The 20,483-nt window shown below is 53.4% G+C and overlaps 1 protein-coding gene across 2 annotated transcripts; it reads right to left on the bottom strand.

The window, feature by feature from the left end:
- Nucleotides 1-643: 643 nt before the first annotated feature.
- CLTB (clathrin light chain B) lies at nt 644-20,461 on the bottom strand. Of its 2 annotated transcripts, XM_004737554.3 has the most exons (6): nt 20,051-20,461; nt 14,349-14,395; nt 6,019-6,136; nt 5,661-5,772; nt 3,985-4,038; nt 644-1,096 (listed from the first exon to the last, which is right to left on the bottom strand). In XM_004737554.3, exons 1-6 carry the CDS (start codon nt 20,235-20,237, stop codon nt 925-927), a joined length of 690 nt encoding a protein of 229 aa, XP_004737611.1. In that variant the 5' UTR covers nt 20,238-20,461; the 3' UTR covers nt 644-924. The 2 variants fall into 2 exon arrangements, with proteins under 2 accessions (XP_004737611.1, XP_004737612.1); XM_004737555.3 differs by lacking the exon at nt 3,985-4,038 and having other exon boundaries at nt 20,051-20,459.
- Nucleotides 20,462-20,483: the final 22 nt, after the last annotated feature.

Below are 20,483 nucleotides of genomic sequence, written 5' to 3'. Positions count from 1 at the left end.
CGGTACTTTGCTATGGCATCTCTAATAAAATAAAGTTGGCGATTACTCAAATTTTTTTAAACATTGTACAGGTCACAGTGGCTTAAACACAGCCTGTTTGCAACCTCTGCTGAAGAAGGTATGATCACTGAGTATTTATCCCAGATCTACAAGGCAGGGGACACTATCTGAAGGAGGGAAAGCATTGAGTCTTCCACATCCAGAGGGTACTGGCCAGACCCAAGGAAAGGAGTCTGGCAGCAGCGACCTTCACCAGCCTCAACCCGGGCTTAGAGGGAGCCACCACAGGGAACCTCTGGTCTTGCCTCTTTGCTCCCACTTAAACCTTCTTACTCTCTGGGAGCCTTGGTATCCATGGCTATGTGATGACGACAACAGAGTCCCTACCTCACAGGCTTATTCAAAGATCAGAAAGGATTAAGATTGCAAAAGCATTCCACTAGAGGTTGTCTTTCTTCCTGGAGAGGGAGGCAGCAGACATACACAAGTTGGGACACCTACTTCCAGGTGGGATGGTTTCCAGGGGGCTAGCTTCACCTTCTCTCAAGGCCATGAAGCTGGGAAAATTCTAAGCACAAACAGCCCTGACACCAGTTATGGCTTCCAGAGAAATAAGAATGATAATAAATAAGTGTAAAAAGAGTTAACAACACACCCTTTAAGCCAAGAAAAAAAAAATACATCAGGAGGGACAGTCACAATTTTGTGGACTGAGAGGAGGTGTGAGGGGCTGGGCCACAGGGCCAGGAGGGAATGGGGTGAGAGTGGGGAGGGCTCCCCTTCCCAGCCCCAGGAGATGGGGAGGAACAGATAGGCTGTGTGTAGCAGCTGCTGGAGGCGCTGTCCCCCAACCCTGGCCGAAGCAGCTGCTCCTCCTGTGCCCAGGCCCAGCCCATGCTTTGTGGCCATGCTTGTGACAGGCACCTAGCGGGACAGTGGTGTCTGCTTCAGGGACATGAGCACCGAGCGCAGGCGGGACACATCTTTGCATTGCTTGCTGCTCTTGGGGTTGAAGTCACAGAGCTGAGCCACCTTCTCCCACTCTGTGCCCGGCGTCTCCTCCTTGGATTCCTTCACGAAAGCCTCCTCAGATGCCCTGCAGGTAGAGACAGGACAGAAGTTTCATTGCTGTCTGCCTTTCTCCTGAATCAGTTATGTTCTGCTCCTACTGAGGAAGGCTGCTTTGCCTGGCCTACTCTGAGGTAGTCTATCCAGAGTTCTTAGCCCTGTGCCCTGTGACCTCAGGCCCCCAGGACAGCCTTGGCATCAGAGGAAGCCTACTCTGGTCCTGCCTCAGGGCCTTTGTACTAGCTGTCACTTCTCCCTGGAATGCTTTCTGCCAGACCTGCTCATAGCTTGTCACTTCTTTTCATTCAGGTCTGAGTGCACGACTCACCTCAGAATGATCTTCCCTTGCCAGCCTCCCCTACCCCTGCCCAGCGTAGCACTCTGTTCATTACCTCTCCAGCCAGAGTTCCCAACCTGGGAATCCCAACACCTAAAGACCCTTGGAGAAACTAATGCAGTACCTCAGCTATTTTAAACATTTCCAGAAACTTAGCAGAGGTAGGACATTAACTAACCACCTTACTAACTGAAGTACCTGATTCAGCATTGCCTCGGTGTTCTGTGGACCCTGTAAGTGTTCTCTGGAAAAGGGTTGTGGTCAAATACACATGGAAATTTCAGTTAAAGAGGATCTTTAAAGCAAAACTTCCAAAGCCTCTACTGTGCCAGGGTGCACCCCGAACCTCCCAGGCAGACTGTAAGATGCAGACAGAATCCACCACACTCCAAGTTTATTTGACTATAGCGCTCTTTTTAGCCCAGAATGACTTATCTCTCTGGAGCCACAGCCTGGGGAATGCTCCATGGAAGTATCTGCTTTTGGTTGGAATCAGGTTAGGCTGAAAACTGGGGGTTTGTTCATCAGTAGTTCTGGTGGACAGTTATAGAAGCCACTGATTAAGGAACAATGGAGAAATAGAATGTAGAGTGCAAACCCAAATGCGGGACTCATTAAGAGGAAAACAATTAAAATATCTTCCATGAAGAGGGCTGGTTCTGCATCCTCTGGCCAGCAAGAGTCCCTGGAAAGCCCCTTTCTCCTTACGGCTCCTTCTGTGTATCAAGCAGGATCAGCTCTGCCACATGCCAGGCAGGGAGCTCTACCAGTGATCTCCACTGATCCACTGATCCACTGATCTCCTTGGTTGTGCCCTGGGGTGGGGTGGGGGGGGGGGTGGCCTGACCTCTGCCTAGTGATCTTCCTTTCCCTCTGAGTCCTCATTTCCTAACCTGTAGAGAGAAGAGCAGAGCCTCCGCCTTGGTGATCCGTCTCACCAGCTTGAGAATCTCACAAAGTGGCAATGTGTGTGCAGGCTTGGAAAGAGTAAAGCACTGTGTGGAGCTGGATGACCGGTGGGATGAAGGGTGCTGTCTTAGGAGCTGTCCCTGCTAGATCAGCAGGAGACTGTCCTCTAAACTGCCTGTATAGTGTGTGGTACATGGACCAGTGGTATTGGCCTCACCATGGAGCTCATTGGAAATGTAGACTCAAGGCCTCGCCTCAGCCCTACTGAATCCCAATCTCCTTTGAATAAGGTCCCCTTGTGATTTTAGGGCACAGAAAAGTCTGGGAAGCACTGGTCCAGGCTCTTCCCCTCTACAGGACCCCCTGGGTGCTACTTCCCCAAGTGCAGCAAGAGTACTGAAACCGCCCCCCCCCCCATATAGCGTATTCCCCAGCACCGATATTCTGGTCACCCTGACTCTTCTGTCGGAAGCCTCCCGTAGATCTTCACTGACTTCAGGATTGAGCCCTGGCTGGCAGACCTGGGCCAACAGGCATTTTGCATCTAGCCCCAAGCTGACCTGTCCTCAGTTCCCAGCCATCCCCATAGCCCCACGCCCCACTCACAGAGGCTGCCCCTGCCCTCTTCCCACCATCACCACTAAGCTCATCACACTGTAAGGTCCAGCTGAAGGGCCTGCCTCTCTGAAGCCTGCCCTGGCTCCCCCCGCAGACGGTGGCTCCCAGGCCTTGGTGTGCCCTTCCACACGGCCCTTAGGACAACGCTGTCCTGACCATGAGCAACTTATGGGGACAGGCCATGTCTTATTCCTGTTCCAGCAGAGACTGGCATTGGGCAAGTCCCACTAAGTACAGGACAGAAGGAAGGAACACAAGACTGTTTCTCTGATGGGCCCTGTGCCCTGCAAGAGAAATGCCAGCCTAGACAGCATCAGAGGCCTGCTAAGGGTGACCCCAGAGTGGTATTTAGTATTTGGGACACCAAATACTTGGCATGTGCACCCGTGGCAGGAACCACTTATTCATCCCTGCTTTTCTTTCCCCTTCACCATCCCAACATACCCTCAGGCTGTCAACCACCCATCAACAGGGACCCCATCTTCCATTTCAGATCCAGATTAGGCATAGTCCTGACTCGTCCGCAAAACAGGAATATGAGAGAAGGGCCCACAGTGGTCTAGGCAGGGTCTGGTCACCAAACTTGGCCTGAGGCTTTGAGAAGGAGCAGTGCATTGGGGGTAGGAGTAGAATATGGGGAGGATATTTGGGGGAACATCTCTTCTTTATGCCTCTGGCACTCGACGTTTTGTTCAATAGAAGATTCCTTTACCCCACTTCCCAACCCTAAGAGGAATCTCAGAAGGACAGAGCTGGGCTGTTCGCCATTTGCCCCTCCCACCTGAGATAGCCAGTGCATTCTTTTTCTTTGCTCTGCTTTGATGCAGCAAAGCTGACTGCAGGAGGAATAGATCCTCAATAAACACTTGCCGCAGCGACAGAGGTGAAGGTGGGCGCCTGTACTACCTCCTGCTCTGATCTTTGCCCCATCCCCACCCCACTCCCCGCCTGGCCACACTCATTTATAGCCCACAAGCAGGACACTCAAAGCATACACAGGGGCCCCTGCCCTCTCCCACTCCCCCTGACAGAGGAGCAAAGAAGACACGTACACATAGCCGATGATATCAGCATCTGGCTGCTGGTAGAATGCTTTGTCAGCGATCCTTGAGGGGAAAGGGTTAGGTGGGGGAAGACAGATGGCAGACAGACAGGCAGAGGGTTAAAGAGAAAGGGAGACAGCATTAGTATTTCCAGTTGGAGAGTGTTAGGAAGCATAGTCCTGTGAGTCTCAGCAGTCATCCACGACCCAGAAAGGAGAGCAGGAATCCTGGGCCAGCTTGAGCACCTTTTCTAAAACTGCCCTGATCATGTTACTTCTCCTGTTCACAAGCCTTCCAAGGCTCCAACCCCCGTCTGTCCAACACCATTATTGGAGGCCCTCCCCATGGGGCTCCTCATTCCTGCCTTCTCTCCTACCACTCCCCGGTGCCCAAGACAATAGCCTTTCACACTATGCTGTTCCCTGGTCTAGAACACCCTTGTCCAAGCCTGCCCTAATGAACTTCCAGTCATCCTGCAAAGCTCAGGTCCTAGACACAGAGGTCCCTCCCCCACCCATACCCCCTGCTTCCACAGCCTTCCTGTAGAAAGTCCTACTGGTGAGTTCATGTGCACATGTGTGCTTCTCTCCTCTGAGCTCTTCAAGGATACAGACTACATCCTTCCCCAGTGCCCAATCCAGAGCCTGGCCCACAGCAGCTTCCCAGGGCCAGCCTTGCCTTCCTAAGCCAGCCACTACCCCAAAGGACACAGTTCCAAGGGCAGAGCTGCTGGCCAGGGTCTCAGAAGTGGTCTGAGACCATTTCCCTGAAATTGCTCTCTGGTGGGCATCCACTGTCTTTGCCTGCCCAGCATCCAGCCCCTTCCTCCCAGGAAGGGCAACCTCATTGCCTTTGGAAGGATCAGGCTGGCCCCACTTCAGTCCCTGTGGTTTGGGTGAGACTGACCTCATGCACAACCCAGGAAATGGGACCATTGTCCAGGCAGGATCCATCAGAGAGTCCCTCACCTGGTATAGTCTCAGGGACAGGCACAGGACCCATACCAAACCAGTGAGGATCAGGTCAATGATTCCAGTGAGCCATTGGGAGCAAGATGCTATTTTCACAGAGGTTGCCAAAAGAGTATAGCAGAAGCCTGGAGCTGATGGTGGCCATCTGCCCCCCCCCCCAGCCCCCTGTCCCATTCCAGATAAGAGAGGAAAGCGGTGTCGGGAGACAGTAAAAGTGAGTGCCAGTTGACTTCGTCTGAGCCCCCAAGTCTAGTCCTGCAGTCCCACCTCTGGCCTTTTCGGTCATACAGGCCACCAACTTCCTTTTATTCTTTAGCCTCTCTGGGTTGAAGTGTTGCCACTTCTACAAGCAGTAAAATCCTGTCCCCAGGTTAGTTCTTCACTCCCGGCCAGGCCTGTGCTTTCTGTGACACTAACTGTGGTGCCCTGGGCAGTCTGGCTCCCATGCCAGGGTCCCAGGACCTCTTCTGCTCACCACAGAACTTGCTTCTCTGTGTCATGCTGAGATGACAGCTCAACAGTGTCCCGCCTCTGGAGGGCTCTGAACTCCACAGGCAACTGAGGAAGCAACCCTGAGGGGTTCAGCTTCTCTTGCCTCTATGTTCTTGCCCCCAAATCACCCATCCACAAGACAGTCCCCATCCCATAACTTCTGTCACTGTCCACATGGCCTCATTCTTCATAGTCCCCTCATGTCCCCACAGCGCCTCTCACCGGTTATTGATCTTGTTCTTCTCAACCTGTTCACTCTGACGCTGATTCCACTCCTCCAGGTCCTTCTTGGCTTTCTCCCGCCACTCCTGTTCTGTCACCTTGGAGGCAGCATCTGTGACCCCAAAAGGAGAGTAAGTGGCAGCTTTCCAGTAGGAATGTGAGGGCACAGCTGTCCTGGCTAGTCCTCCCCTCGGCCCCTGCCAGGCAGCCTCAGGGCCCATGCTCACCCAACCCACATTAAGGCAGTGCGAGCAGGGGGTCAAGGGGGTGACTCTGTACCCTAAGGCTGCCCCAGTCCCACATGTGCCAAACAGCCAATACAGCTGGGAGCCGCTCCCAGCCTCAGGCCTGCTCTTACCCAGCTCCTGCAGCCGTTTCCTCTGTTCCTCTCTCCACTTGCGGATGCTCTCGGGTTCCTGAGTCAGTCTGTCAGCCTGGGCAATCGCCGCATAGCCATCTGCTGGACCGTTGGCCTCCTAGGGCACAAACACACAGCAGTGTGCACAGCCTGTGCCTGGCCCTCTTGCCACTGCTGCCTGAGCACCAGATACCCCCACGTGTGCCTGCCTCAGCCGGCTCCAACAGCCTCCCACCTGCTGCCTCCTGGGACCGTACCCTGCCTTTATAACTGCTGTGCCCTTTGCCAACAATGCTCCCCCAAGGGGGACCTGGGCAAGTGACGGGGCCTCTGTGTGCCTCACCTTCCTGGTCAGGAAGCGGGCTTGGTAAGAGCAGCCACCTCTTCACGCTGATAGAAGAAGGCAAGGAATTTAAATATCTAAAGAACCTTGTACACTTCTTGGCACACAGTGAGTCCCCTGTGTTACTGTTCTTAAAGTCTCTGTTGCTGTCTTATTAACCCGCTAACACTTACACAATCTGAAATGACCTCACTTTATGTTTGCTTGTCCACTGTCTACCTTCATGACAGCAGGGTCCTTGTCTAGCCTGCTCATCGCCATGTCCCCTTTGCCCAGCCTGGCACACAGAAGACACTCAGTGAACATCTGCTATGTGAGTGAGCAGCCCTGGGACAGGCAGGATGGCCGTGGCTGAGACCGCAGGCAGATGGTCTGGTTTCACATCCCACCTCCACAGCTCACTAGGTGCCCGTATACCAGGGACAAGTTGCTCCACCTTGCTGAGCCTCAGCCTTCTCATCCCCAAATGAAAATAATAATAAAACCACCTCTAAGAGCTGTTCTCAGAGTTCCACAGGACTGTCTTTGTAGGACATCTAGAAGCGGGCCCAGTGTGGAGTGATGGCTCCGTGAGTGGTAGCTAGAATTATTATTATTATTCATTCTCATCTTCTAGGGGAGGAAACTGAGGCCAGGAGTGATGGCGTGATGTCGTGGCCGGTGTCGTGGCCGGTGTTCAGGCCTCTGATTCCCAGGCCGGGGTTCTTTTTTTTTTTAAGATTTTTTTTTTTTTTTTTGACAGAGAGAGATCACAAGTAGGCAGAGAGGCAGGCAGAGAGAGAGAGAGGAGGAAGCAGGCTCCCTGCTGAGCAGAGAGCCCGATGCAGGACTCGATCCCAGGACCCTGAGATTATGACCTGAGCCGAAGGCAGCGGCTTAACCCACTGAGCCACCCAGGCGCCCCCCAGGCCGGGGTTCTGCCCACTTCCTTCAGCAGCCCTGCCAGAGCTAGGCACTCCCAAGAGCTGGGGACTAAGAGCTCAACCCAGCAAGGCTGTGACTCCCCTCTGGTCTTGCAAAGCCACGGACCCTTTCCAGTCTAGCCTCATCTCCTGCCACCCCAGTCTAGCCTCATCTCCTGCCACCCCACGCTCCCGACACTCCGCCCCTACACATTCCAGTCTGCACACACCCCACACACTCCTGCGGGCCCCAAGCCTCTGGCTCCTCCTGCTTTAGCTGCAAGTGTTGCCCTCCCCTCCCTTTTGCAGCTGATGAAATCTTCTATCGTCTAGAGTTGCCAGCTCTAGGATATCCACCCCCCTCGGCAGATCTCACACCCCTTCTTCTCTGTGCTTCTGTTACAGACTTCATGTTCTGCTCGAGTCTCCCGGCTGGACCAGGAGCTCCTGGGGGGCAGAGCAGGTCCTCATTTATAGCCTCTGAACCCCTGCCCCATCCTTTCACCACTCCTTGTGCTCCTCCTTCAATCCCTCATCAAAACTATCAGCAACAGAGACCGAGGGCTGGCTCGGTGGGTTAAGCATCTGCCTTTGGCTCAGGTCAGCATCTTGGGGTCCTAGGATAGAGCCCCGCACCAGGCTCCCTGCTGAAGGGGGAGTCTGCTTCTCCCTCTCCCTCTCACTTTGCCTCCTCCCCCCAACTTGTGCTCTCTCACAAATGAATAAAAAAAAAAAAATCTTAAAAAAAAAAAGTCAGGAACATTGGTATTTAATATCCTCTCCCCACAAGACAGTGTCTGGTGCCGCCCCCCACCCAGGGATGCTCCCCACTGTCTTTGGCACACACCAGTGCTCAGTAAGCAGTGGCTTCATAGATGCATACCCCTGGAGCCAGATGTGCTGGGTCAATGCCTGTCCAATGGGGTGTGGGCAGCCCAGTGAAGGAGCACACAGCGGGAATGGGAGGACTGCTGTCTCCAGCTGTCTCTGGGCAGAGGGAAGGATAGGCCCAGGGCAGGGCGGGTAGCCTGGCACTCCCTGGGGTCAGGCCTACCCCTGGGTGGGACAGTTGGAGCACCACCCTATTCTTTCTGGCACAGCACTACACTTCAATTCAGACAGTCTCTCACCACACCCAAGGGGCCCTTCCAGGGCTCTAATCTGGAGAACACAAGTTGGTCACTGACAATGAGTGTGCCCCACCCTGCCCCCTTCCGGGAACAACCCTGTCCTGAGGCCAGGCGCGGGGTGGTGGGGGGGGATGTAATCCTATAGGATGTCCCATCTGCAGACAACTGCAATTACCTCTGTGTATATGTGTTTATTAAGGGGCTGTGTTTCATGTTCTTCATGGCACTTCTGGCTATCTGAAATGACGTGTTTACATGTTTACTCTCTGTCTCCACCGACCTCCCACCCCAGCCACAAGTGAGTGAGCCCCATAAGGACTGAGACCACCTGTCTCTGTATAGTATCTAGAACAGGGAAGGCCTGGCTGTAGGAGGATCTCTAGAACATTTCGTGAATGAATTAGCATCTGCTCAGGCTTGGGCCATGGATGAACAAGACCACCTGTCCCCCAGGAGTCTGGCAGGAGGAGTGTCTCACAAGCGAGGGCCATGGCAAGAGTACATGCTATAAAACAAGCCAGGTAAAGAGCAGGCACAAGGTCATTCTAGTCTGGGGCAGAGTAGGGCGGGAAGAGACAGGGAAAGACCATTTCAGATTAGACTGAAATGGTAAGGCGGGGTGGGGGGGGCAGTGCCTTTGGGAAACTCTTGAGTACAGTGATGTTTCCAGGTGTGGGAGGGAAAGGGGTGGGGGATGTGGGCTGGAGAAGGGTCTCTTCTCCAGAAGGGTGGGAGTTTGGTCACACTGGTGTCCTTCAGGCCCACCATCCCTATAAAGCCTACCCTAAAATTAAGATGCCCAGGTTATAGTGCTTTAAAGCTTGCAGAGAAATCACAATTAAACAGTTCTCTTTGATCTTTACAGCTCTGCATGATGGGTTTTATCATCAGTGTTTTATAGGTCGAGAAAGTCTAGCTCCAGAGTCCCAAGGTCACTGGGCTGGGAACTGGCAGAGCTGAGACTCCAACTGAATTCCCGGATGGGAAACATACTGGCCACATAGCAGCAGGGACCAAAGTCACTTCTGTGTCATATGATTTGTGACACACTCTCTGTCTCTCTGATAAGTCTATTTCCCCAAGATCGGAGAGGGTGCCTGCTCCTCCAAGTGTCCCCTGCCACATCTCCCATGTCTCACACCCACACACTACCACCCCTCAGCTCACTGAGAAGCATGTCCAGGAACTTAGAAGAAGCTTCCCTGGGCATCATAGCACTTTTCCCAGCAGCCAGTGGAGGACAGCAGGGCAGGGCCTTTAATCCCCTTTCGACAAGTGAGAAATCAACTCAGAACAATCTAAGAGTAGTCCTTCTGGTTGGGAAGAGCCAGAAACTGAAGCCCAGGCCTTCTAGTTCACTCCAAATTCTTCTGCCACAGCCCACCACAGCACCCCAGCCTGGGTGCGGGGGCAGCCTCAAGGAGCCACTTGGACCCCCATGGGTGCTTCTCCTGGGCCCTGGAGCAGCACATCCAAGGGCACCACGTATCCCTGAGCACTGCTCAGTGTAGTTTCAAGCACACGGTGCCCAGAGGCAGCCATGCCCAAGGCCCACGGTGTGAAGCTTGGCCAAGCTAGATGGGCCTCCCCTATCTGTGCATCAGCAGCAGGGCCCACTAACAGGCTCCGCATGGTAGCTGTGCCCAGCGCTGCCGGTAGGGGTGAGGGGTACTCCCCTCGCATCACATGAGCTGTGATGCTTTGGCCTCTCTGGGATCCCCCAGCACTCCACTGGCCCCAGGCCAGGCCCAAAGAGAGTGCCTGTGACCCTCTGTACCTTTGCACGTTCTTTCCTACCAGCCAAGACCACCCATGTGCCCCTGGGCAGCCTGGAAACCCACTTCCAGGAGCCCCTCCCGGTGGCACTCACTGAGTGAGTGAGTGCGGCACCTGGAGCAGGATCCCGGTTCAAGTCGCAGCTCTTCCCCGCTGCAGAACGAGTGAGCTATGAAAGCTCCCTGGGCATCCTCCTCTTGGTCTGTGAAATGGGGGTAAAAACGGAACCTCCATCACGGGGGTGCTGGGAGGATGAAAAGAGTTCATCTGCGGAGAGCTCCTGGGTGATGCCTGACACATTGTGAAGAACTCAAACGCCTAGCACCTGATACCACCCCTGTATCTGAGCCGTTACCATCCTGCACTACCATCAGTTCCTTCCAGGGCTCTGTCCTCTGTCAGAAGCCAGCTCTTTGAGGACAGTGGGGGATTTGCCTACATCCACCGCCCCGAACACAGTGGGTGGCACTCACGTCTTGGGAGCTGACGAAATGAAGGGGCCAGCGGCTGTCTGCAAAGCCCACGGCACACAGCATCAGAGGCCCTGGGCTTTAGGTCCCCTCCTGCCACTCAGTGGATATGTGACCTCTGAGAAGTCCTTTCCCCAGGCTCCTTGTGTCTCATCGCCTATTAAATGGGAGTGAGAAGTGGGGTCCGCTGTAAGCTGCGGAGGACACGCACCGCGGCGGGTCCGCGGGGCTGTGCCGCTCACGGTTTGCCCAGGAGACTCCGCGCACGCCAGGCTAGGAAGAACACAGCCACACAGCCGTGTGGGCGGCGCCGAGCCCTGAGAAGCTGTTTGCTGGCTCCACTTCTTTGGCCCCGCTGGACTCATTTTCCTGCTCCAAACCCCTGCCAGTGAGCACTGGGATCCGAGGGCCACAGCAGGGCTCCTCTTGAATCACTCAGTGCCCCCGAGAGGAAAGCGGGTCAGCTACAGGCTGGCAGCCCAGGCGGGCTCCCCAGGGACTGCAGGAATGCTCTGAGCACTGTGCCCCCTCTCCCCTCAGCCCCCAAGCTCGACAGGGAAGGGGGCAGGGACCAAAAGGCTACAGTCAGGCCAGGCTTATCTTGATCCAATTCCCTGGCACTCCCCCTCCTGGGGGACCCCTCTGCTGGACATGACCCTGAGAGCCTCTGTGGGGCAGGCTGGAGGCTCCAGAGACAGCCAGAAGGATGAGGCATCTTTGGGATTTTCCAGCTAAAGCTAAGCTGCGCTCTTGATTCCCCTAAGTAGCTCAGAGGAGGAGGATGGCAATGCATGGGGGGGAGAGAAAGTTTGTGCAGGGAGAGGGAGGCCTGCAGGGGCTTTCTATCCCTGTCCCTGGCAGTGCCAGATGGGACTGGAATAGGTGTAGGCAGACTTACCCTTACAACTCGAGGACCAGGTTTATAGCTGAACCCCCTTGTGGCCCAGAGGTTGCCAGGATAGAATAAGAAATGTAGCAAGAGAGCTCTGCCCAGGACCCCTGAAAGTGCTGGGCATGTCCACTCAAGGCTTCCCCCTACCCACCTCCGGCAGCACAAACCAGATCCGAGTCTACGGTCAATCCTACAAAAGTCTGCGGGGGCTTTCTACGAAAGATCCAGCCGCTGTGGCAGGCCAGTTCCAGCACAAGGGGTGGGACAGAGGGCACCACATCAGGGGCAGGAGATCTAAGAGAACTTGAGCTTGGCCACTAAGTGACTCACCTCATTCTTGACCCCTCCCCTGCCTGTAAGGATTCTAGGATGGCATGGAGTGGAATGATTTGCAAATAATCACACATGGGTTATGAGTAGCAGTGAGAACAAGAGTTCCCACTGACGCTGAAAGGAGGCATGGGGTTCCCTGTATCTACCAAATACAAAGTGAGGCTGGCAGGGGATGGTCAGGGTCAAAGAAGCCTCAAGATCCTTAGCTACAGAAAGGGGAAACTAGGTTGATCACAGTGTTCTAGATATTTCTGCAGTTCTAAGTGTATCTCCACTTTAGGATATAGACCTTCTGGGTCAAGTGAAGTCCTTCTGAGTGTGCCCAGGATAGGGGCTGTCCGGGTTTCCATGATCTACCGGATTGTAGAGGAGTAAACACAGCTCACTGGGTGTTCTCAGGCCTAAGGAGACACAAAGCCCCCGAAGTCTTGGACACTGACTTTTCTAGCTTGCTGATAGTTGAGTAATTTTCCAGAAATGGGACTTGGCTAGGTTCCCCATGTAAGGTACGAGCCTAGCCCTCCTACATAAGAAAGTATTGTTTATTCCCCACTGAGGACTTGGGAGGCCAGCTCCTCAATGGGGTGGGGCTCGGGAGATCCTGAAGCTGCAGCCCCAGGCGTCAAGGGTCTTTGGCCCAGCCCAGTGGGAAGTAAGCCTCAACTAGCGAAGACTTTATGTTGCCCAAGCATGGGGGAGCGGGAGACTGTTCCGTCTGCGGGATACTGGGGATGCCATCTGTGGTCCAAGGTCTCCCAGTGTAAAGACTCTTAAATCCATTTGTGTAGGAATGTGGGGAAGGGGGAGGTGGGTACAGATAGAAGTAATTTTAACTAGAAACAGCCTTACTAGGAGGTGTGTGTGTGTTGGGGGGGGTAGTATAAGATCATTATGAGGAACTTTATTTATTTATTTTTAATATTTTATTTACTTATTTGACAGACAGAGATCACAAGTAGGCAGAGAGGCAGGCAGAGAGAGAGAGAGAGAGAGAAGGAAGCAGGCTCCCTGCTGAGCAGTGAGCCCGATACGGGGCTCGATCCCAAGGGCCCTGTGATCCTGACCTGAGCCGAGGGCAGAGGCTTTAACCCACTGAGCCACCCAGGCACCCCTCATTATGAGGAATTTTAAGACAATCCCGTGAAAGTGAAAGCCTTTTCCTTTTCTTATCTCACCCCTCCCCACCTCAACGTGGGGGCTAACCACTCTTAACCATTGTTAACAGCTGGGGCACATCCTTTCAGAGATTTTGTGCAAATATATTTCTAAAATAAAAAACTGGCCCAATAAAAAAATAAAAATGGGATGCCTGGGTGGCTCAGTTGGTTAAGCCACAGCCTTCGGCTCAAGTCATGATCCCAGAACGAGTCCCACATCGGGCTCCTTGCTCAGCGGGGAGCCTGCTTCTCTCTCTGCCTCTGCCTGCCACTCTGCCTGCTTGTGCTCTCTCTCTCTCTCTCTTTCTCTGACAAATAAATAAATAAATCTTTAAAAAAATAAAAATAAAAAACTGGGGGCGCCTGAGTGGCTCAGTGTGTTGGGCCTCTGCCTTGGAGCCTGCCTCCCCCCTTCTCTCTCTGCCTGCCTCTCTGCCTACTTGTAATGTCAGTCTGTCAAATAAATAAATAAAATCTTTAAAAAAAACCAAAACTGTGTAAGTTATTCTGCAAGATACTTTTCCACTTGTTATATCGTGGGCATCTTTTCATATCAATACAGAAAGCTCTGATTGCTCTTTTGAATGGCAGTGCGGTTTTCCAATTTACCTGCCCAGGCCCTTGACGCTGGATACTTAAGTCATTGCAGTTTGTCTGTTTTTTGTTGTTGTTGTTGTTGTTTTACCTTTTTATTTGAATACTGTAACATACAATGTTACATTAATTGTATGTAGTACATAGTGACTCAACTCCTGTGTATGTCATTCTATGCTCACCACATTGTCTGCTATTGTAAATAATCCCACAAAAATCTGGGAGTCTTTGGCTAATTCTTTCCCTAGGGAAGATTCCAAGTGGAATCTCTGGATCAAAGACCTGCCCACTTAAAATGCTCAGACATGGCCACTCAGTCCTGCTTCCCACCAGTGGCATGCAAGCGTGCCAGGGCCCAGTGTGCACTGTGCCACTCTGGGCCACTTTATCTCTCCCTGCGAGACATCACCATGGGCAACCTATGGCCACATGCCATCAATCCCAGTCTATAGTGGTACTTATTCTTTGTGCCTTTCCCCTACATAACAGGAAAGAGAGGAAGGAAGGAAGGAAGGAAGGAAAAGAAAGAGAAAAAGGGAGAGAGAAGGAAGGAAGGAAGGAAGAAGAGAGAGAAAGAAGAGAAAAGAAAAGAAAACATGTCAAAACCCTTGCCGATGCTCCCATTCTAATGCAGAACAGAATAACCAGAGCCCTAATACTACCGGTGATGGGGCCATAAGTTACCGAGGCCCAGCTGTCAGTCCCTACGCTGCTACAACAGAATCTTGCTTACCTGAAACACGTCTCCATTGACCGTGGTCCCCAAGTCCTCAGAACCAGCTGGAAAGAGAACAAAGAAATGGCATTACTCATTGCGCAGCTTAAAGCAAACACAGACGGTCCTACATTAGTGCCCTGAGCCAACCTCCGTCTATGTCCAGGCGTGCCATAACACCCGCTCCCCATGTAGACATACTGGATACATAAATAAGCTGGAATCAAGCCATGACTGTTGACAAAGCCTTCTCACAGCCGTTGTCACATCTGATTTTCACCACTACTCTGTGATGAAGTTATCTACCCATTTTACAGATACTGGAATTGAGGCCTGAGAGGCTAGATGATTGTCAATAGCCACCCAGCCAGTAACAGCCCCTCACCTACCTGAAAGTGATTTACGCTTGGCCATGGCTAGGAATGGCCTGACTGTGTGTGGGGCCTGGGCCCAGTGAGCCGGCAGAGGGCTGTCGGCTCAGGGCGGTATCTGCGTGCACAATGGAGAGGGGCCTAGCAGGCCGCTGCCTGTCCCTGCCATGCCTCGAGCAATTGCTCCTCCTGGGAGAGCAGGAACGGCAGCCCCCACCAGGCAGCACCTGGCCTATTTTTCCTCCCTCTGCTCCTCCCAAAAGGATTTTCTTTTGCCCTCAACAATAACTCTTCCCGGTCCCTTTCCCTGATAGCTGATTAGTCACAAATTCCTGTGGCTTTTGCTACAACGGTGACCTTCCAATTTGCCCTCTGCTCTCTGTCCAGTCTGCCTACCCTGCTAGTGGCAGATACCTAGAAGGCCAGACCTGGGTCCTTGCTCCTCACCACAGCCCTTCCCAGACGCGTACCCAGCGCCCGCTACTCAGTAAGAGCTCGGAAACGTATGTGTTAAATAAACATGAATAAATACATCACTCACAGGCCTCCCTGACACCAACTTCACCCTCTCCCAGCCCTCTTTCAAACCAACCAGTAGCACTGATATTTTGTAAAGCATATAGTTACCTATGACACTACAGCAAGCCAGAAAGAAACCCACTTCCCACGGACCACAGTGGCCTTTAGGGTCGGCTCCTGCCTTGGGGACCAGCAGGTTCTTTCCCTCGGCCTGGAAGGCCTTCCTACCCACACCATGCGGGTTGTTCCCTCACTCCCTTCTGCCTCTGCTCAAACCTTATCTCAGCAGAGGCCTCCCCGGACCCTCTCGGACACCTGCCGCTCCGCGACCCTCCCTCCCCCCCCTGCAGTATTTCTTTATAGTACTTACCACTGGCTGGTATGCTTATTTGTGTAGGGGCTTACTATCTATCCTCCCCACATGAATGGCCCCTCGTGAGGGTCAGGGACTTGGTTTCACTCAGTGCTAGTGCCCAGCGTCGGAAACAGTGCCTGGCATATAGCTGGGCTCAATAAATACTTGTTGAGCGAGTACATCAAACCTCAGACTATAGCATGTGAGAACCTCTACCCTTTGGCCCTGCCCATTTTCCTGCCTCGCTTCCCACAAGTCCCTCTCACCAGCTATCCTGGGGATGGGTTGGGGGGGTGCAGTCGGTTGGGCATCCAACTCTTGGTTTCAGCTGGGGTCATGATCTTGGGGTCGTGAGATTGAGCACATCAAGCCCAGCATCCTGCTCTGTGCTCAGGGCAGAGTCTGCTTGAGACTCTCTCTCCCTCTGCCACTCCCTGCTAAGCGTGCATGTTCTCTCTCTTCAGTAAATAAATAAATTGTAAAAACAAAACAAAACTAAACTAATCTGGGGGGTGCCTAGGTGGCTCAGTTGGTTAAGTGTCTGCCTTCGGCTCAGGTCATGATCCCAGCATCCTAAGCTCGAGTCCCACATCGGGCTCCTCACTCAGCAGGGAGTCAGCTTCTCCCTCTGCCTGCCGCTCCCCCTGCTTGTGGTCTCTAGCTCTCTCTCTCTGTCAAATACATAAATTCAAAAAACTTTTTAGCAACAACAACAATAACCTATTCTGGTTTCCTTCTTCCCCACACACACCAGTCTGCTCCCCATGCCTTTTGTTCTCCTTCTCTCTCAACACAATGCTCTTTTGGAGTCAGTTATTGTTCAAGATTCAGTTCACAAGTCACCTCCTCTGGGAAGACCTCCATTACTTCCCCTGCTTCTCTAGGCCCTGAAGAAAGGCCTCACCTCTGGGATATCCCACAATAAGGCACAGCATTTCCCCACCCTCTTAGGCAATTATCTGTGAACTCCCAAGGGTCATACACTCCCTATCAAGCCCGGTTCTATATCCTATTCAGTTCCTAAGGGCTCCTGAGCAGAACGGGTGAGCAGGGCATGCTGGCTAAATGGACAATGAACAGCTCTTTGGGAGTCTACTGTGACCTGGAAAGCCTTCCTAAGGCCTCTCAGAAACTGTGATGCTTCCCAGCAAAGAGCCACAGGAAGTGACATGAACTTCCAACAGATGGACAAGCATCCCTTTTCCAGCCAGATAGGGCTGTGAGCAGGAGTTACACTGATTTCAGCCTGGGGACTGAAGGGAGGGATCCTTAATCTAACGGAAATAATCCCCGGCTGACAGAAATTTTCAAACAGTGATTGATTCTAACCAACTATGTCTCCTGTCATCCCTGCTCACTCAGCTGGGGTGACTCCTGCACGGGTGGCCTGGTCCCTGAGTCAGGGGGCGAAGGGGGGCACCATGGAATTTTAGTGGCAACATCTGCAAAGGGGCTTCTTCTCTTGGGGCACCTCCTCAGGGCCTGAAATTATCAGTGTCCATTCACCATGATGTGCCAGGTGGGACGCCTGGCCTTCTTGAAGTGCAAGCTGCCCGACCCCACCCCATTTTGACCGGACCAGTCTTGGGCCCCTGGTCCACAGTCTCGGTGCCTCCCCTGGTCTTCAGAAAGTCTCTCTGCCTCGGTTTCTCAGTCCTGTGGACATTCCTCTGGAGATGAAATCTCAGCCGCTTTGAGAATCCACACCTACCCACACATAGAATCGAGTATCTGTTCTCACAATGCTTTCTGATTATTGCACATTTACAATCACATGTCCACAGTCAGAGGCCTGCAGAACAGGACCGCGGCAGATACGAGTGCCACGGATAACGCTGTGGGCGTTGCTTCCCTCGGATTCCTGACCCCTTTTGGCAACAAGGGCAGACAGGGTCCAGAACATTCCTGGGAGCTTACTTAGGCCCAGCAGGGGAAACAGGCTTGCCAGGAACTGACTGGGCAAGTCAGAGGCAGAGCCAGGCTGGGGCTCAGAAATCTGGGTGTGAAAATGTAAACCTGCTAGGCCCTCCCCAAGGCTGATGAATGGAAACAAAGTGTCCATTGCTTTGACTGGCCCCAGATGCAGCCCCAGAGGAGAGACTCAATACGGATCCGGCTCAGATCTAGACCAGACACCTCTTCCCCACACCCCGGGGTAGCAGGGAGCCCCATAGGGGGGCACTTGGCATGGGAGCATCGTCTAGGAGAACAGACTCAGACATGTTGATGGGCGGCAGCTCTGGAAGCCAGCTTCTCCCAGCTCCCAGCAGGCCTAGGCACTGTTTCTCCACCCCATCTGAGCTTCTGACATTCACCACTGGTCAGGGAAGATTACTTGCTCAGCACCATAGAGGCCTAGGTAGGTCAGATCAATTCCATCCTGTCTGGCCACCTACTGAGCCACCATCTTGTAATACCTCCCTGACCCAGAACTTTGGCAGCTTCAGCAGGTATAGGTCTGGAAGACCTTCAGAAGGCCATGTCTCTGCTTCTCCCCTGGCCCTCTGTGGTCTGGGGCCAATTCTGCCACAGAGGGAAACTCCCATCTAGACTGTCACCCCCTGGAACCCCACTGACCTGGGAGAGGCCACAATCTGCTTAAACTTCCAGATGCCTCTGGCTGCGTTCAGCCTAAGCTCTACCTGCCCCTCTCTGTCAAGGGCTTCTGGTATCAGTTCTTCTCAGTGGGGCCTCCTCGAGGCCAAGCTAGACCAAGAAAACTGGTGGTTTCACAGAGGCAGTGTGGACTAGTGAATAATGAATAGAGGCAGGCGTTTCCTCCGAATTCCCTGGGATGTGTGCAAATCTTGCTGAGGGTCCAGGAGCTGCTGCCACAGAAGCCCTCCACTTCTGGCTTGCTTGGGTAGCAAAAGCCACCCCCCCTGCCCATCACCTCCTAGCGTGACTGCTATAGCGTTTGGAAGAGTGTGGGGCCCTGAGTTGGGAAGGCTAGGCTCAAGTCCCAGATCTGTCACTCATGGCTGTGTGACTTTGAGTAAGACACTCAGGTTTTCTGGGCCTCCAATTTCTTAGATGTTACAAAAAGCTTGTTACATTTCTTTTCTTTTTTAAAGATTTTATTTATGTATTTGACACAGAGAGAAAGAGAGAGCAGAAGCAGGGGAGCAGCAAGCAGAGGGAGAGGGAGAAGCAGGCTCCCTTCTGAGCGGTGAACCCAACATGGGGCTTGATCCCAGGACTCTGGGATCATGACCTGAGCCAAACGCAGAAGCCTAACTGACTGAGCCACCCAGGCGCCCACACTTGTTACATTTCTTATATCAACGGATATAAAGATATATCAAACTCCTCAAGCCACAGAAACTGTCGTATTCATTTCTGTACCCCCAGGGGTCCTGGCACACAGTAGGCACTCAATAAAGGTTGAATAAATACAAATATGACTATAAGGAACCTAACTTATAAACGTTTTTTTTTTTAATGTAAGCTATCACTCATTCCAACAGGCCCATAAACACCCACCAAAACAACAACATTAACAAGAAGCACAGGCTGTTTTGGTTGCACCCATGAAGGTATCTACTCTTTAACTAAATATTTTAAGAAACTGTCTTTTCAAGCCAGAACAAGAACAGGAAAATCCTTGATAAACATGCTATCACAGGGAGCAGGCCCTGAGCCGGGATCTAAAGCTAACCACAGTAGCCCTGCACCACCTTTAGACAACCATTAATGGACAGTTAGAAACCCCAGGAGGGCAGGACCACATCTAACTGAAGCCCTTGCCCCGCCCCCCACCTTGGTCTCTAACCCAGAGCCAGGCATATGGAAGACAGAGTGGTCAAGAGGAGACTGAGTTTCTGGTCTGACAGAAACAGGTTAAATCCTCACTGCCCACTTACTAGTTGCTTCAGTAGTGTACCCTTTGAGCCTCGGTTTTGCCTTCTCTGAAATGGGTTTAATAACGCATATGAAGTGACTAAATGTAAATAAAGTGCTTAGTCCAGCAGGATGCAGGTGGTCTCCCAAAGAAGGTTTGTGAGTTCTTGGAGCACCCAGTGTCCTGTCCCCTGCTTTGCCAGCTGTAGGAAAGAGCTAAAACTGAGGGGCTGGGAGGTCTGTGGCTCTGCCCATACCCAAAGGGCTTAGGTGGGGACCTGGGATGACCAGACCAAGGGGCGGCTGGGGAGGGACTCTGAGAGCCGGACCGTGTTGGATTTCAGAGCCAGGGCAGCGGTGGAGCTGGCCCTGGGTTGAAATATCATGACAAATTCCTGTGCGCAGAGCAACGGGGTTCACGGCCCCAGGAAGGGCCTCAGATGAAGCTCTCCAAGAAGATTCCTCCCCATTTCCACCAGGTCCCTCTCAAACACACGCAGCCTCAGGCCTGCACCTGACCGGCCACACCAGGCCCTTTTCACTCGGCCGCGGGGCCCTGAGGCCGGGTCTGCGCCGCCAGGTACCCGGGTGCGAGCCCCAGGCCCTTCAGTTCCCAGGCCCGTGCACTGACTCACCCCCACTCGCGGGTCCCGGCTGCGCGAGGCCCCCATGGCTGCCGGCAGGTGCCCCGAAGCCCTCGTCATTCTCTATGCCCGCGATCTCACTCTCCTGCTGGGCCAGGAAGGCAGCCGCCGGGTCCTCCTCGGCCGCCTCGGGGGCCCCGCTCTCCGACGACGAGAAGAAGCCAAAGTCATCAGCCATTTTCCCCGCGTCTCTACTGAAGCGTCCTCCTGGCGCTCGGCTCTGCCCGGCGCGTGCCCCGCGCTGCGCCCGGCGGCCGCGACACTGTCACCCGAGCCGCCCGGGGAGCCGGCCTCGGCTGGGACGGGCTCGGCGCGGCGGCCCCACACTTCCTCTCCGCCACCGGGCCCGGCTCGCCTGTCACTGCAGCTGCAGGCGGGAGGAGCCGGGACGGGAATGCGGTGATGTCACCGGCCAAGGGAGGGG

The sequence above is a fragment of the Mustela putorius genome, unplaced genomic scaffold (genome assembly GCF_011764305.1).
Source record: "Mustela putorius furo isolate JIRA1106 unplaced genomic scaffold, ASM1176430v1.1 tig00000145_pilon_pilon_pilon, whole genome shotgun sequence".
Classification (NCBI taxonomy): domain Eukaryota; kingdom Metazoa; phylum Chordata; class Mammalia; order Carnivora; family Mustelidae; genus Mustela; species Mustela putorius.
Note: the sequence above shows the minus strand (reverse complement) of the source record. Positions and strands in the feature narration are given on the sequence as shown.